The sequence below is a fragment of the Hemitrygon akajei genome, chromosome 9 (genome assembly GCF_048418815.1).
Source record: "Hemitrygon akajei chromosome 9, sHemAka1.3, whole genome shotgun sequence".
Taxonomy (NCBI): Eukaryota; Metazoa; Chordata; class Chondrichthyes; order Myliobatiformes; family Dasyatidae; genus Hemitrygon; species Hemitrygon akajei.
In genome coordinates, this window is record NC_133132.1 from 158,826,816 (window position 1) to 158,841,203 (window position 14,388).

General features: G+C 43.5%; 1 protein-coding gene across 1 annotated transcript in view; it reads right to left on the reverse strand.

Annotated features, from left to right (window-relative positions):
* LOC140733696 (synaptotagmin-like protein 2) overlaps positions 1–9,870 on the reverse strand; it is a 238,669-nt gene extending 228,799 nt beyond the window's left edge. Inside the window, exon 1 of the mRNA XM_073057383.1 lies at positions 9,419–9,870. Coding sequence (XP_072913484.1) covers positions 9,419–9,546 — 128 coding nt within the window. The 5' untranslated portion in view covers positions 9,547–9,870. The remainder of the gene's footprint in view (positions 1–9,418) is intronic.
* Positions 9,871–14,388: the final 4,518 nt, after the last annotated feature.

Genomic DNA, 14,388 nt, shown 5'->3' on the forward strand with positions numbered 1-14,388 from the left:
TGCTCCAGTGTAGATCTGGCTGGACGACGCCACAAACCCCAAACAAATCGCTTTTGCCTCACATACACCCAGGACTGCCCTATAGAGTCAGCACAGCACACCACTTGAACAACTCGCCAAGACTCACAGCACAGATCAGAGCAGATTACACACTCCCGGGAATATAATGCAAAAGCATTGCATAACCGGCTGGATGAATGACGTGCAACATCACCCCTCAGTGTCAGCACATCTTTGGAGGGGTGGGGGGGGAGGGTTGATGCCTTGCTGCTGCTTGTGTGTGGGAGGGGAGGGGGACTTTGGGGTTCTAATGTTTTACTGTCATTCACTCTTTGGGAGGGGATTTCGTGAATGTCTGCAGAGAGTAAGAATTTCAGGTTGTATATTGTATACATCCTCTGATATTAGATGGAACCATTAAACCCTTGAACCATTGAGGACTTGTAAATAGAGCTGAATTTTGTGTAATCATCAGTGAACATTCTCACTGATTTGGATGGGTGATGAAAGACATCTGGAGTCGAGGCCTTTGCTCCTCACTCAAAGGCCAGCAACGTGGAGACGGAAAGCAGGTGAACTTCTGTGCTGTATTTTTCTATGGCTCAGTAATGTTCAAGAAAAGTTTGGATGGGTACATGGATGGGAGGGGTATGGAGGGCTATGGTTCAGGTGCAGGTTGATGGGACTAGGCAGTTTAAATGGTTTGACATGGACTAGATGGGCCAAATGGCTTGTTTCTGTGCTGGACTTTTCTATGACTCTAAGGACACCGCTCCATGCTCAGACATAGAAACATCGAAAATAGGTGCAGGAGTAGGCCATTCGGCCCTTCGAGCCTGCACCGCCATTCAGTATGATCATGGCTGATCATCCAACTCAGAACCCTGTACCTGCTTTCTCTCCATAACCCCTGATCCCTTTAGCCACAAAGGCCATATCTAACCTACTCTTAAATATAGCCAATGAACCAGCCTCAACTGTTTCCTGTGGCAGAGAATTCCACAGATTCACCACTCTCTGTGTGAAGAAGTTTTTCCTCATCTCGGTCCTAAAAGGCTTCCCCTTTATCCTTAAACTGTGACCCCTCGTTCTGGACTTCCCCAACATCTGAAACAATCTTCCTGCATCTAGCCTGTCCAATCCCTTTAGAATTTTATATGTTTCAATAAGATCCCCCCTCAATCTTCTAAATTCTAGTGAGAATAAGCCTAGCCGATCCAGTCTTTCTTCATATGAAAGTCCTGGAATCAATCTGGTGAACCTTCTTTGTACTCCCTCTATGGCAAGAATGTCTTTCCTCAGATTAGGGGACCAAAACTGCACACAGTACTCTAGGTGCGGTCTCACCAAGGCCTTGTACAACTGCAGTAGAACCTCCCTGCTCCTGTACTCAAATACTTTTGCTATGATTGCCAACATACCATTTTCCTTCTTCACCACCTGTTGTACCTGCATGCCCACCTTCAATGACTGGTGTACAATGACACCCAGGTCTCGTTGCACCTCCCCTTTTCCTAATCGGCCACCATTCAGATAATAATCTGTTTTCCTGTTCTTGCAACCAAAGTGGATAACCTCATATTTATCCACATTAAATTGCATTTGCCATGAATTTGCCTACTCACCTAACCTATCCAAGTCACCCTGCATCCTCTTAGCATCCTCCTCACAGCTAACACCGCCACCCAGCTTCATGTCATCCGCAAACTTGGAGATGCTGCATTTAATTCCCTCGTCTAAATCATTAATATATGTTGTAAACAACTGGGGTCCCAGCACTGAGCCTTGCGGTACCCCACTAGTCACTGCCTGCCATTCTGAAAAGGTCCCGTTTACTCCCACTCTTTGCTTCCTGTCTGCCAACAAATTCTCTATCCACATCAATACCATACCCCCAATACCGTGTGCTTTAAGTTTGCACACTAATCTCCTGGGTGAGACCTTGTCAAAAGCCTTTTGAAAATCTAAATATACCACATTCGCTGGCTCTCCCCTATCCACTCTACTAGTTACATCTTCAAAAAATTCTATAAGATTCGTCAGACATGATTTTCCTTTCACAAATCCATGCTGACTTTGTCCGATGATTTCACCTCTTTCCAAAAGTGCTGTTATCACATCTTTGATAACCAACTCCAGCATTTTCCCCACCACCGATGTCAGACTAACCGGTCTATAATTCAAACAACAACACACACAAAATGCTGGTGGAACACAGCAGGCCAGGCAGCATCTATAGGGAGAAGCGCTGTCGATGTTTCGGGCTGAGTCCCTTCATCACGACTAACCGAAAGGAAAGATAGTAAGAGATTTGAAAGTAGTGGGGGGAGGGGGAAATGCAAAATGATAGGAGAAGACTGGAGGGGATGGGATGAAGCTAAGAGCTGGAAAGGTGATTGGCGAAAGTGATACAGAGCTGGAGAAGGGAAAGGATCATGGGACGGGAGGCCTCAGGAGAAAGAAGGGGGGGGAACACCAGGGGGAGATGGAGAACAGGCAAACAACTAAATATGTCAGGGATGGGGTAAGAAGGGAAGGAGGGGCATTAACAGAAGTTAGAGAAGTCAATGTTCATGCCATCAGGTTGGAGGCTACCCAGCCGGTATGTAAGGTGTTCCTCCAACCTGAGTTTGGATTCATTTTGACAATAGAGGAGGCCATGGATAGACATATCAGAATGGGAATGGGACGTGGAATTAAAATTTGTGGCCACTGGGAGATCCTGCTTTTTCTGGCGGACCGAGCGTAGGTGTACAGCGAAACGGTCTTGCGGTCTGCGTCGGGTCTCATCAATATATAAAAAGCCACACCGGGAGTACCGGACGCAGTATACCACACCAGCCGACTCACAGGTGAAGTGTCGCCTCACCTGGAAGGACTGTCTGGGGCCCTGAATGGTGGTGAGGGAGGAAGTGTAAGGGCAGGTGTAGCACTTGTTCTGCTTACAAGGATAAGTGCCAGGAGGGAGATCGGTGGGAAGGGATGGGGGGGGGGGGGGCGAGTGGACAAGGGAGTCGTGTAGGGAGCGATCCTTACTATCTTTCCTTTCGGTTAGTCCTGACGAAGAGTCTCGGCCTGAAACATCAACAGTGCTTCTCCCTATAGATGCTGCCTGGCCTGCTGTGTTCCACCAGCATTTTGTGTGTGTTGTTGTTTGAATTTCCAGCATCTGCAGATTTCCTCGTGTTTGGTCTATAATTCCCCGGTTTTTCTCTCCCTCCTTTTTTAAAAGGTGGGGTTACATTAGCCACCCTCCAATCCTCAGGAACTAATCCAGAATCTAAGGAATTTTGAAAAATTATCACTAATGCATCCACTATTTCTTGGGCCACTTCCTTAAGCACTCTGGGATGCAGACCATCTGGCCCTGGGGATTTATCTGCCTTTAATCCCTTCAATTTACCTAACACCACTTCCCTACTAACATGTATTTCCCTCAGTTTCTCCATCTCACTAGACCCTCGGTCCCCTACTATTTCCAGAAGATTACTTATGTCCTCCTTAGTGAAGGCAGAACCAAAGTAGTTATTCAATTGGTCTTCCATGTCCTTGTTCCCCATGATCAATTCACCTGTTTCTGACTGTTCGGGACCTACATTTGTCTTGACCAATATTTTTCTTTTCACATATCTATAAAAGCTTTTACAGTCAGTTTTTATGTTCCCTGCCAGCTTTCTCTCATAATCTTTTTTCCCTTTCCTAATTAAGCCCTTTGTCCTCCTCTGCTGGTCTCTGAATTTCTCCCAGTCCTCAGGTGCGCCGCTTTTTCTGGCTAATTTATATGTTTCTTCTTTGGACTTGATACGATCCCTAATTTCCCTTGTCAGCCACGGTGATGTATGCAGACGCCAATGACGTAGACGGGTCCTGGACATCTGGTGCCTAGGCCTCTGCTCAGTCCTCAAAGGCCAACAACGTGGACGGGTATCAGAGAACATTTATGGATGTCGGGCTGGTGGGACCCGAGATCAGATAACCACATGAGCAAGAGGCACGAGAGCTGGTGAGTTAACGAGCCCGGAGTTTGAGATCCCGTAAACGGCTACAAGTTACTTTGCTCCTCAGATTCAAAGGAGAGCAGCACAGAAAGGAGCTGATCAGCATGGACTGCACACACCCAGGACCCCATTACAAACCCAGCAACTAGCATCCTGAGTGATACATCCACAGAGCTGCCCTACACCCGCTGCATTTGCCAAATTAGTCCACTGCTCGACAGATGTCTTTGGACACCAGCTCAGAACAAACATACCATCAATCAATGCGGGTACAATAGGGTCCCTTAACAGCCTCTTAGACAGGTGCACGGAGCTTAGAAAAATAGAGGGCCAAGTGCTGGGGAAATTCTCGGCAGTTTCTGGAGTAGGTTACATGGTCGACACAACATTGTGGGCCGAAGGGCCTGTAATGTGCTGTAGATTTTCTATGTTTCGCTGTTTCTATGTTCTATCATATTGCAAACCTTACCCAGATCAGCATTGAGTACATACCGTCCACAATTGCTCAACAGACCCAGCAGATCAGACTGATTATACACACTAAAGCTACTCTACAACTGGGAACAAGCCAGGCTAATCTACACATGCTCAGGAATATACTATAAGCACTGTAGCAAAGAGACAGGACCACACACACCCAGCCTCCCTTACATATTGAGCAGGTAATATTCCATGCCACATTAACAGATGCAATACTATCAATGAGACCTAGTCACCCTGAATCACAAAACAGATGCATGCATACACACACACTCACACCAGCTTAGACTGAACAGGTATAATTTGCGGCCTCAGAAATTCACCACATACCAGTCTAGGCTCTCCACACCCAAGATTGTTCCATAAATTAAGTACATACCAACCTGGGTGATCCACACCCAGCACTGTGCTACGTGCATGCCCACACAACTTCATTGCAAACATAAAAGAAACCAGGCCACATTGTGTTTGGATGACACAAACCAGGACTGCTTTCAAATTCCTGGTTAGTTCTTCTTAGATTACATATGGCAGAACGTGCAAAGCACAGATGGACCACACACCGCCAGGCCTACAATACAAACACAGGACATTCAGCCTGCCAAATGTGAAGCAGGCCTGGGATCAGACTGTCTGCACAAGCTCTGGACTGTATTACCAATCCAGCACAGAGGAGCCTGACTGCACACTCCCAGTACTGTAATACTAACCTAGCAAGGTATACAATCTCAGAGCTGCCTTCCAAAACCAAAATAAATAGGACTAGATCATATTCCGACAGGACTGCATAGCAACCTCATCACAATCAGCCTAGATTACAAACACCCAGGAATTCATTAATAATTCAGCACAGATCAATCTGTCTGCAACCATTCAGACTTCATTGGAAACTTCTTTTTAAATTACCATTGACTTCCAACTTCTAGCATTGCACCACTTGCCAGACACTGATTAGACAGGAACCAGGACTGAATTTCAAATCTCTCTCAGATTAGCCTGATCAATATGCTCCCTGACTGTAATATAAACCCCTTCATAAATCAATCCATTCTAATGAAGGGGCTTCGACGTGAAATATTAATTCTGCTCCCTTTTCAACAGACGCTGCCTGACCTGCTTAGTCCTTACAGTAATTTTTACTCCGCGTTTTCAACTTTTATATAATCAGCTTGGAATGGCAACTCTCAAGACTGCAACGATCATTGTGGACAACACAGTCTGTGACTACGCTATTCAGATCAGGGTGGGCTATGTGTATCTAAGACATCATGACATACTGAGTCAGATGGAACAAAAACAAACACACCAAGGAACACCTTATAAAGTTGGCACCTACTAACCAGGCTACAACTGTTCCGTTGAAGTTGGTTAAGGCATTGGTGGGGCCTAATTTGGAGTTTTAGTCACCTACCTACAGGAAACATGCTAATCTATCAAGATGTTACCACAACCAATGATCTCACTGTAAGGACTCTTTATCATGTTATTTATTGCTTTTTATTTATAGTTGCATTTCAACAGGTTGTTGTCTTCTATGCTTTTGCTCTTTCATTTACAGTTACTATTCTGTAGATTTGTTGAGAATGCCCACAGGAGAAAGAAGTTGTATGTAGGATTCTGATAATAAATTTTATTTTGAACTTTGAACTTTGTTATAAGCAAAGATTCAATAGGTTACCTTGGAATGTAGATGATTGAGAGGAGTATTGAACATAGAAGATTTGACAGTTATCCAAAGTTAAGAGGGGTATAGATAGAGTAAATGCATGCAGGCTTTGTCAACTGAGGTTGGATGGGACTACAACTGGAGGTCATGGGTTAAGGGTGAAAGTTGAAAAGTTTCAGGGGAACGTGAAGAGGAACCTCTTCACATAGAGGATTATGAGAATGTAGAATGAGCTGCTAGCACATGTGGTGCATGCAAGCTCTACTTCAACATTTCACAGAAGATTGGATTGGTACATGGATGGTTGGGGTATGGAGGGCTATATTCAGAGTGCAGGAAATAGGCAGTTCAGTTTAAATGGTTCAGTACAGACTAAATGGGCCAAAGGGCCTGTTTCTGTGCTGTACTGTTCTGTGAGATACCACTAAAAACTCTCTACAGATCAGACTGGACCACAAACATTACAGCAACACACACAAAATGCTGGAGGAGCTATGCAGACCAAGGTAGCACCTATGGAAAAAAGTATAGTCGATGTTTTGGCCCATGGACTGTACTTTTTTTCCTGGCCTGCTGAGTTCCTTCAGCATTTTGTGTGTGTTGCTCAGATCTCCAGCATCTGCAGATCTTTCTTGCTTATCCACAAGCATACAGGACTGCTTCAGAAGCCCAGTATAAACTATTCTGAACTACACACATTTCATTTTCGTATAAATCAATTTCAGGTTTACAACCCTTAATCTAAAGTCTTGTTCTTTTCAGTTACTATAATCGAACATAATTAACTCCACCTTGTTCAATTCCCAGTCTGTGCAGAATAAAAGACTTTGACCTGGATGGCTAAGGATCTCAGCCGGATTTGACAACTTTAAAAACTTTCATTAAAAATAAAGTATCAATTAACTCCATATAGTTATTTGAAAAAATGATAACCCACGACTCTGGATTAGTTTGTAGATTTAAACAATAAATTACCTCTATATCTCAAGTAACAAAGCACATTTCAAGGTTATTTGCAGTGAGATTTTTTTATATAGCTTTTTTATATAGCTATATTTTTTATAGCTTAATAATTCATAAATTTACTAGATATTGAAATCACCTTTCTTTGGTGCCCCTCCTCCTCCCCCCCCCCCAAGGCCCACTGCCCCTCCCTATCAGATTCATGCTTTATTAGCATTTTAGCTTTTCCACCTATTACCTGCAAGCTTCTTACTTCATCCTCCCTCCCCACCCAATCACCCTCCCCCTCATGTGCTCTCACCTATCACCTGCCAACTTGTATTCCTTCCCTCCCCCCAACACCCCACCTTCTTATTCTAGCTTCCTCCTTCTTTTGCAGTCCTGATGAACAGCGTTGGCTCAAAACATCGACTGTTTATTCTCCTCCATAGATACTGCCCAACCTGTTGAGTTCCTCCGGCACTTTGTGCATGTACCTCAAGATTGCCAGCATCAGCAGAATCTTTTGATTTAATTTACACAGTGCCCCAGAGAATCATTGACAGAAACATTCACATTTTCACAATTACCTACACAGGCACATAATCCTGAAGTTTCTTTGTTTCAGTGTATTAGGTACTTCGAGGGTTAGAATTTCGCCTATCATTACTATCTGACCACTCTAACTCGGCAGAGTATTTCTATATAAAAGGTGGAACATAGTTTAGCATAGAGGTCTTGGTCCTCTTTATAGTGTGATCTTTACAAATATCAGATGTTGAACAGGTTGAAAAGCAGATGCACCCGCTCTGTTGGTAAAGGACTTTCTATGCATTGCCTCAAGCATTGAATATGATGTTTGTAGAGGGAACTCTCGCCAGATTTTCCACCACATAGAGGAGTCAACTAGAAAGCAAAATGTAGTATTGCTGACAGAGGACAAGAGGGCTGGGCAATTAAAATTAAAATAACCTAAACTGGCTTGAAGGGAAGGAGTGGTGAATGGAAATAGGTCCACTTCAGCCAAAAGTGGCAATATTATTAAGTCTTCTGCTATTAGTTCTGGGTACAACACCCATTGCCTGATGTTACCTGGCAACAGCAGAATTCACACACTAAAAGAAAGATACTGGAAGTACAGCTTTAACAGAAAAAAATGGGGGGTGTGGTAAAATCAGTTAAAAAAATATGTATTAGCCATGGAAAATTGATCATATTTAGAATTTGAGGCTCAAATCTGAAAACACCCTCTTTGTAAATGCTCAGACATTCTGTATGAGTAGAATGTGTATGAAATTCTACAAACTATTGTTAAATTATTAATATAATCACACATTTTACAGCTTCAGCCCAGACCAGAAAGCAGAGTGCACAATACTAAAAAGGCAAATCTATTAAATTTTAATTAGGTAAGGAAATATATCATTACACAGCTCAAAGGAAATTTTCAACCTCATTTGCAGATCAAATTAATGTTGCACATAAAATAAGAACCAATATGACGTGAGCTTATTCTTGACTACCTACCAGCATGGTGGTTATTTTTTTCTTTATTGATTGATTTACAGCTACAGTAGGCCCTTCTGCCATAGACTGCAGTGGAGGCCAAGTCCACATTTAAGGCGGAAGTTGATAGTTTCCCGATCGGTCAAGGTATCAAAGGATATGGTGATAAGGCAGGTGTATGGGGTTGGGAGGGATTCAGAATCAGCCATGATAGAATGGTGGAGCCCACTCGATGGGCTGAATGGCCTAGTTCTGCTCCTATATCGTATGATCTTCTGGTCCTCTGAGCCATGCCGCCCAGCAATCCCCCAATTCAATCCAATCCTAATCACGAGACGACTTACAACCTACCAGCAAGAATGTCTTCAGACTGTGGGAGGAAACTGGAGCACCTGGAGGAAACCCACATGGTCACGGGGAGAACGTACAAACTCCTTACAGGCAACAGTGGGAATTGAACCTGGCTGAAAAGCATTATGCTAACCACTACCCTACCGTGCTGCACCATTAAGACAGTGTTAACACCATTAACACATTAACATCGTCTTCTGCATTAGGACAGTACTGATCTAGCAGCATACATACACATCACAAACTTTCAAAACGATAGCACTGAGATTATGAACGGGTTTGTCGAGTTAGGGATACATGTTAGCCGAAGTACAGTTGCAGTGCCTGGCACACAATGTGTAATGGGACCTTAGCCACTCACCTGAAATGCCAGACAGATACTTGATTTGAAATCTCATCGAAGGTACAGAGGAATAAGGAGGAATGTGAAGTGAATGCCAATAAGAGACAGATACATCCATTATTCATTGTTTACCTGATGCGGCTTTCTTCAAGTTTTTTCAGATCTGCATCTCGTTTGAGGACTTTCTGTAGAGATTGTTGTTCTTCCTCTGACAAGAAGCTGAGGTCCATCATTTTGGCCAGATCCAACTCGGTCTTCATTTTCCAGCAACTCCAGTGCCTTTGGGGGAACTTGTGTGCGATGAATCAAACAAACTGGAATGAGATTATAACTCCTCAGTGTCGAAACCTCCAACTGGTGCCTTCCACCTTTTGGGATTGTTTTATTTTCTCAATACATTCAACTCTCTGCTTGCCAGCTAAAATTGTTCAGAGATAACAAATGGTTCAGCTGGTTACTTGTCTTCTTTCAGGCTCATCGAAGGCTGTCACATTCACGAACATTAGCTTTATGTCAGCTGTTTACGAGCTTTCAGGAGGATTTTAAAATTCCACACCTGCCTAAAACAGGAGCAGCCGACTCTGTGAAGGAATGCAGTGATGTAAACTATTAGAATCCTTCTATGCAAATTAATTTATTACAGGAATGTGAACCTGTGTGTGTTGTCTGAGTTGTTTTACAGGTTTAGACTTCACAGAATTTGTGATCAATTTCCTTTATCTGAACTGAATCATTGCACAAATCGAGGAACAAATTAAACACTAAATCTTAAATCTCATAAATAACAGGAAATTAACTGTGGAAGTAGGGTCAATTTTTAAAAGCCTTTGAAAGCACAAGTCAATGAAAAACTAAACATGAATAGCTTTATTTTTCATGTTGTTCAGCCACATACTTTCTCAATCAAAAAAACAAAAAAAACTTAGAACAGAAAGGGGTCCACAGCATCTGTGGAAGCAAGAAGTACAAGTTTAGATCAAACTCCTGCATCAGGACTGAGAAGGAAGTGGAAAGTTATCCAGCATATACCAGTTCATGGCAAGGTGCGACAGAACCAGATGGGAGGGGATGATGGGACGTGGAACGAGGAGGGGATGAGGGATGGGAGAGGTGAACGAAGGGAGAAGAGACCTTGGTGAACAGGTGAGGGTGTGGGATGCAAAACATGGGTAATATGGGTTATTTGAAATTGGAAAATTGAGCATTGGGTTATAAGTGATCTCAAGCAGAATGTGAAAACCTGTTCTTCCAGTTTGCCTTTGGCTTCTCAGTAACAACATAGAGGGCCAAGGACACACGGGTGGGAAGTAGAATTAAAGTGAGACACTTGCAAATTTCTATCGATGTACCATGGAGAACATTCTAACTGGCTGCAAAACCATCTGGTATGGGGTGGGCGAGATGGTCTGCAGCATAGGATCAAAAGAAGCTGCAGAGAGCTGTAAACTTATCATGCTCCATCATGGGCACAGGCCTTGGTAGTAACCAGGACATCTTCAAGGAGCGATGCCTCAAAACGGCAGCATTCATCATTAAAGACCCCCATCACCCAGGGCATACCCTCGTCTCATTGCTACCAACAGGAAGGAGGTACAGGAGCCTGAATTCCTGAAAAAAAAGATTCAAGAACAGCTTTTTCCTCTCCGCCATCTATTTTCCGAATGGACGTTGAACTCAATGAACATAGCCTCACTATTTTTATTGTATTATTTGTTTAATTTAATTATATATATATTTATACTGTATTTACTGTAATTTGCAGTTTTATTATTATGTATTGAATTTACTGCTGCTACAAAACCAACAATTTTTACAACATATCCTGATGATTTTACATCTGATTCTGATTCTGTACCAAAAGCTTTATACGGCCATTGGGGACAGAGAGTGAGTGCTCTGCATTGGTGAAATTAACGGCTCTGCTTGCTATCCCCAATTCAGAAAACACCACAATGCAAGCACCAAATGCAGCAGACCAGAGGAAGGGTGAATAAATCGGAGAATCAGGAAAAAAGGTAGTTCCTGTGGAAAGCTGAATGCTTTGGTTGGGATGGGGAGAACAGATGATATGACTTACAAGAGGAAGTCTGCAGATGCTGGAAGTCCAAGCACCACACACAAAATGTTGGAGGAACTCAGCAGGCCAGGCAGAATCTAAGGGAAAGAGTACAGTCAACGTTTCAGACCAAGACCCTTCATCAGGATTGAGATATGACTTGTTGTGGAATAATAGTTCAATAGTTACATAAGATATCAGAGAATATATACAATATACAACCTGAAATTCTTTTTCTTTGCAGACATCCACAACAACAGAAGAGTGCCCCAAAGAGTGAGTGACATAAAAATGTTAGAACCCTAAAGCACCCCCACTCCCCCTCCTCCCACACACAAGCAGCAGCAAAGCATCGACCCTCCCTCCCCCGCCACTTATTTCATCAAAAAGTATCAGCAAGCAAGCAATAGCAAAGTCCCCGAGAATGACCATGATCTGCAGTGCAACAGAAACTAATCCCAGACAGCTTTAATGTGTTGAAATCAAGACTCTGTGAGTAATGAAGCAGGCAGAGATGGCCGAAAACAGGTTGGATGTATAGGCTGATTGGGCAAGGTGTGTGCATGTGTGTGTGGATATGCAGGAAATGGAGGAAACACACATCTCCTGTGCCATTAACGATGGTAGAGGTGAAGCCCTAGAATAGAAGCTTTCGTCTTAAGGACACATGCAGAGGAAATGGAGATACAGAGAAAAATGGATAGCATCCTTTCAGGAGGCAGGTTGGAAGGAGGTCTGGTTGAGGTAGCTGCGGGGGTCTGTGGGTTTATGAGAAATGTCACTGGAAGAAGTTGGAGATGAGAAATTCAGAACAGGAAGAGAAGTCCCATAAATAGTCCTGGAGAATTTGGGCACATGGCTGTTGATGAGCTCAGAATGGGTGTAGAAAGCAGCACTAATGCATTAATCAATATAGTGAATGGAGTTTGGCGAGGAGGCCAAATTGTTTTGCAGCCAAAAAAGACAGGATATACAGTAGCTATGGCCCTTGCAAATGCCCATGGCTACTGCTTGAATATTCAAAGAGGGGGAGGCATTGAATGTTGTTGTGGGTTAGGCTAAGTTCTACAGGTGTTAGGGGACAGTCTGATGGAGCTCATATTCTGTCTCAGTTCCACTTTGACTTAGTCCCGTACACTATTCCAAAGGAACCCAATTCACTATTCACAAAGAAACAACTTCACCTGAGTAAACACATTACAGCCTTTCCTAATTCAATGAATTATGAGTTTAATGAACTCAAATTTCCAGCCATCATAATATTTCCCTTTGGCTTCTCCCAAATATACATTTTACAGACCCACCTTGTTGTCTACCCGCACTGCACTTTCTGTCTAGCGGTTGAACTTTATTCCGCATTCTGTTATTGTTTCACCTTGTTCCATCGCAACGCACTGTGTAACAACTTAATCTGTATGAACCGTATGCAAGATAAGCTTTTCATGATATTTTAGTACATGTGACAATAATCAACCGATTCAGTTCAGTTCCAATTCAGTTTTAGCTAATTCCAGTGTCCTAATACCACACTCATTCAAGGTGAAATCTCACCCACTTTTCTGACTTTCTGGCTTGACGGACCGTTCTGTCTATTCTCTTCTCCCTTTAGCCTACTTCGTTCTTAAAATCATTCAAAGATGATGGCAGAATATAGTATTAATGGTAAGACTCTTGGCAGAGTGGAGGATCAGAGGGATCTTGGGGTCTGAGTCCACAGGACACTCAAAGCAGCTGCGCAGGATGACCATGTGGTTAAGAAGGCGTATGGTGTATTGGCCTTCATCAATCATGGAATTGAATTTAGGAGCCGAGAGGTAATGTTGCAGCTATATAGGACCCTGTTCAGACCCCACTTGGAGTATTGTGCTCAGTTCTGGTCACCTCACTACAGAAAGGATATGGAAGCCATAGAAAGGGTGCAGAGGAGATTTACAATGATGTTGCCTGGATTGGAGAGCATGCCTTATGAAAACGGGTTGAGTGAACTTCGCCTTTTCTCCTTGGAGCGACGGAGGATGAGAGGTGACCTGATAGAGGTGTATAAGATGAGGAGAGGCATTGATCATGTAGATAGTCAGAGGCTTTTTCCCAGGGCTGAAGTGGTTGCCACAAGAGGACACAGGTTTAAGGTGCTGGGGAGTAGGTACAGAGGAGATATCAGGGGTAAGTTCTTTACACAGAGAGTGGTGAGTGCATGGAATGGGCTGCCGGCAACGGTGGTGGAGGCGGATAAGATAGGATCTTTTAAGAGACTTTTGGATAGGTACATGGATCTTTGAAAAATAGAGGCTTATGGGTAAGCCTAGTAATTTCTAAGGTAGGAACATGTTCCGCACAACTTTGTGGGCCGAAGGTCCTGTATTGTGCTGTAGGTTTTGTGCAAGGGGGATGGGACCCGGAGCAATAGAGCAGTGAAAGAAGTGCATGGAGTAAAGCTAGATCTAACATATAGAGAGGCTTTGAGGAAAGAGCAGCAGAATAAAGGGTGTAAAGGTAGTAAGGAAGAAGGGCTAAAGTGAGTGTACTTCAATGCAAGAAGCATCAGGAACAAAGGTGATGAACTGAGAGCTTGGATACATACATGGAATTATGATGTAGTGGCCATTACGGAGACTTGGCTGCACCAGGCCAGAAATGGATTCTCAATATTCCTGAATTTCAGTGCTTTAAAAGGGATGGAAAGGGGGAGAAAGGGGAGGAGGGGTGGCATTACTGGTCAGGGATACTATTACAGCTGCAGAAAGGGTGGGTAATATAGCAGGATCCTCTTTTGAGTCAGTTTGGGTGGAAGTCAGGAATAAGAAGGGAGCAGTCCTACTGGGGGTATTCTATAGGCCCCCTGTTAGCAGCAGAGATACCGAGGAGCAGATTGGGAGGCAGATTTTGGAAAGGTGCAAAAATAACAGGGTTGTTATCATGGGTGACTTTAACTTCCCGAATATTGATTGGCACTTGGTTAGTTCCAAGGGTTTAGATGGGGCAGAGTTTGTTCAGTGTGTCCAGGATGGATTCCTGTCACAGTATGTTGACAGGCCGACTAGGGGAA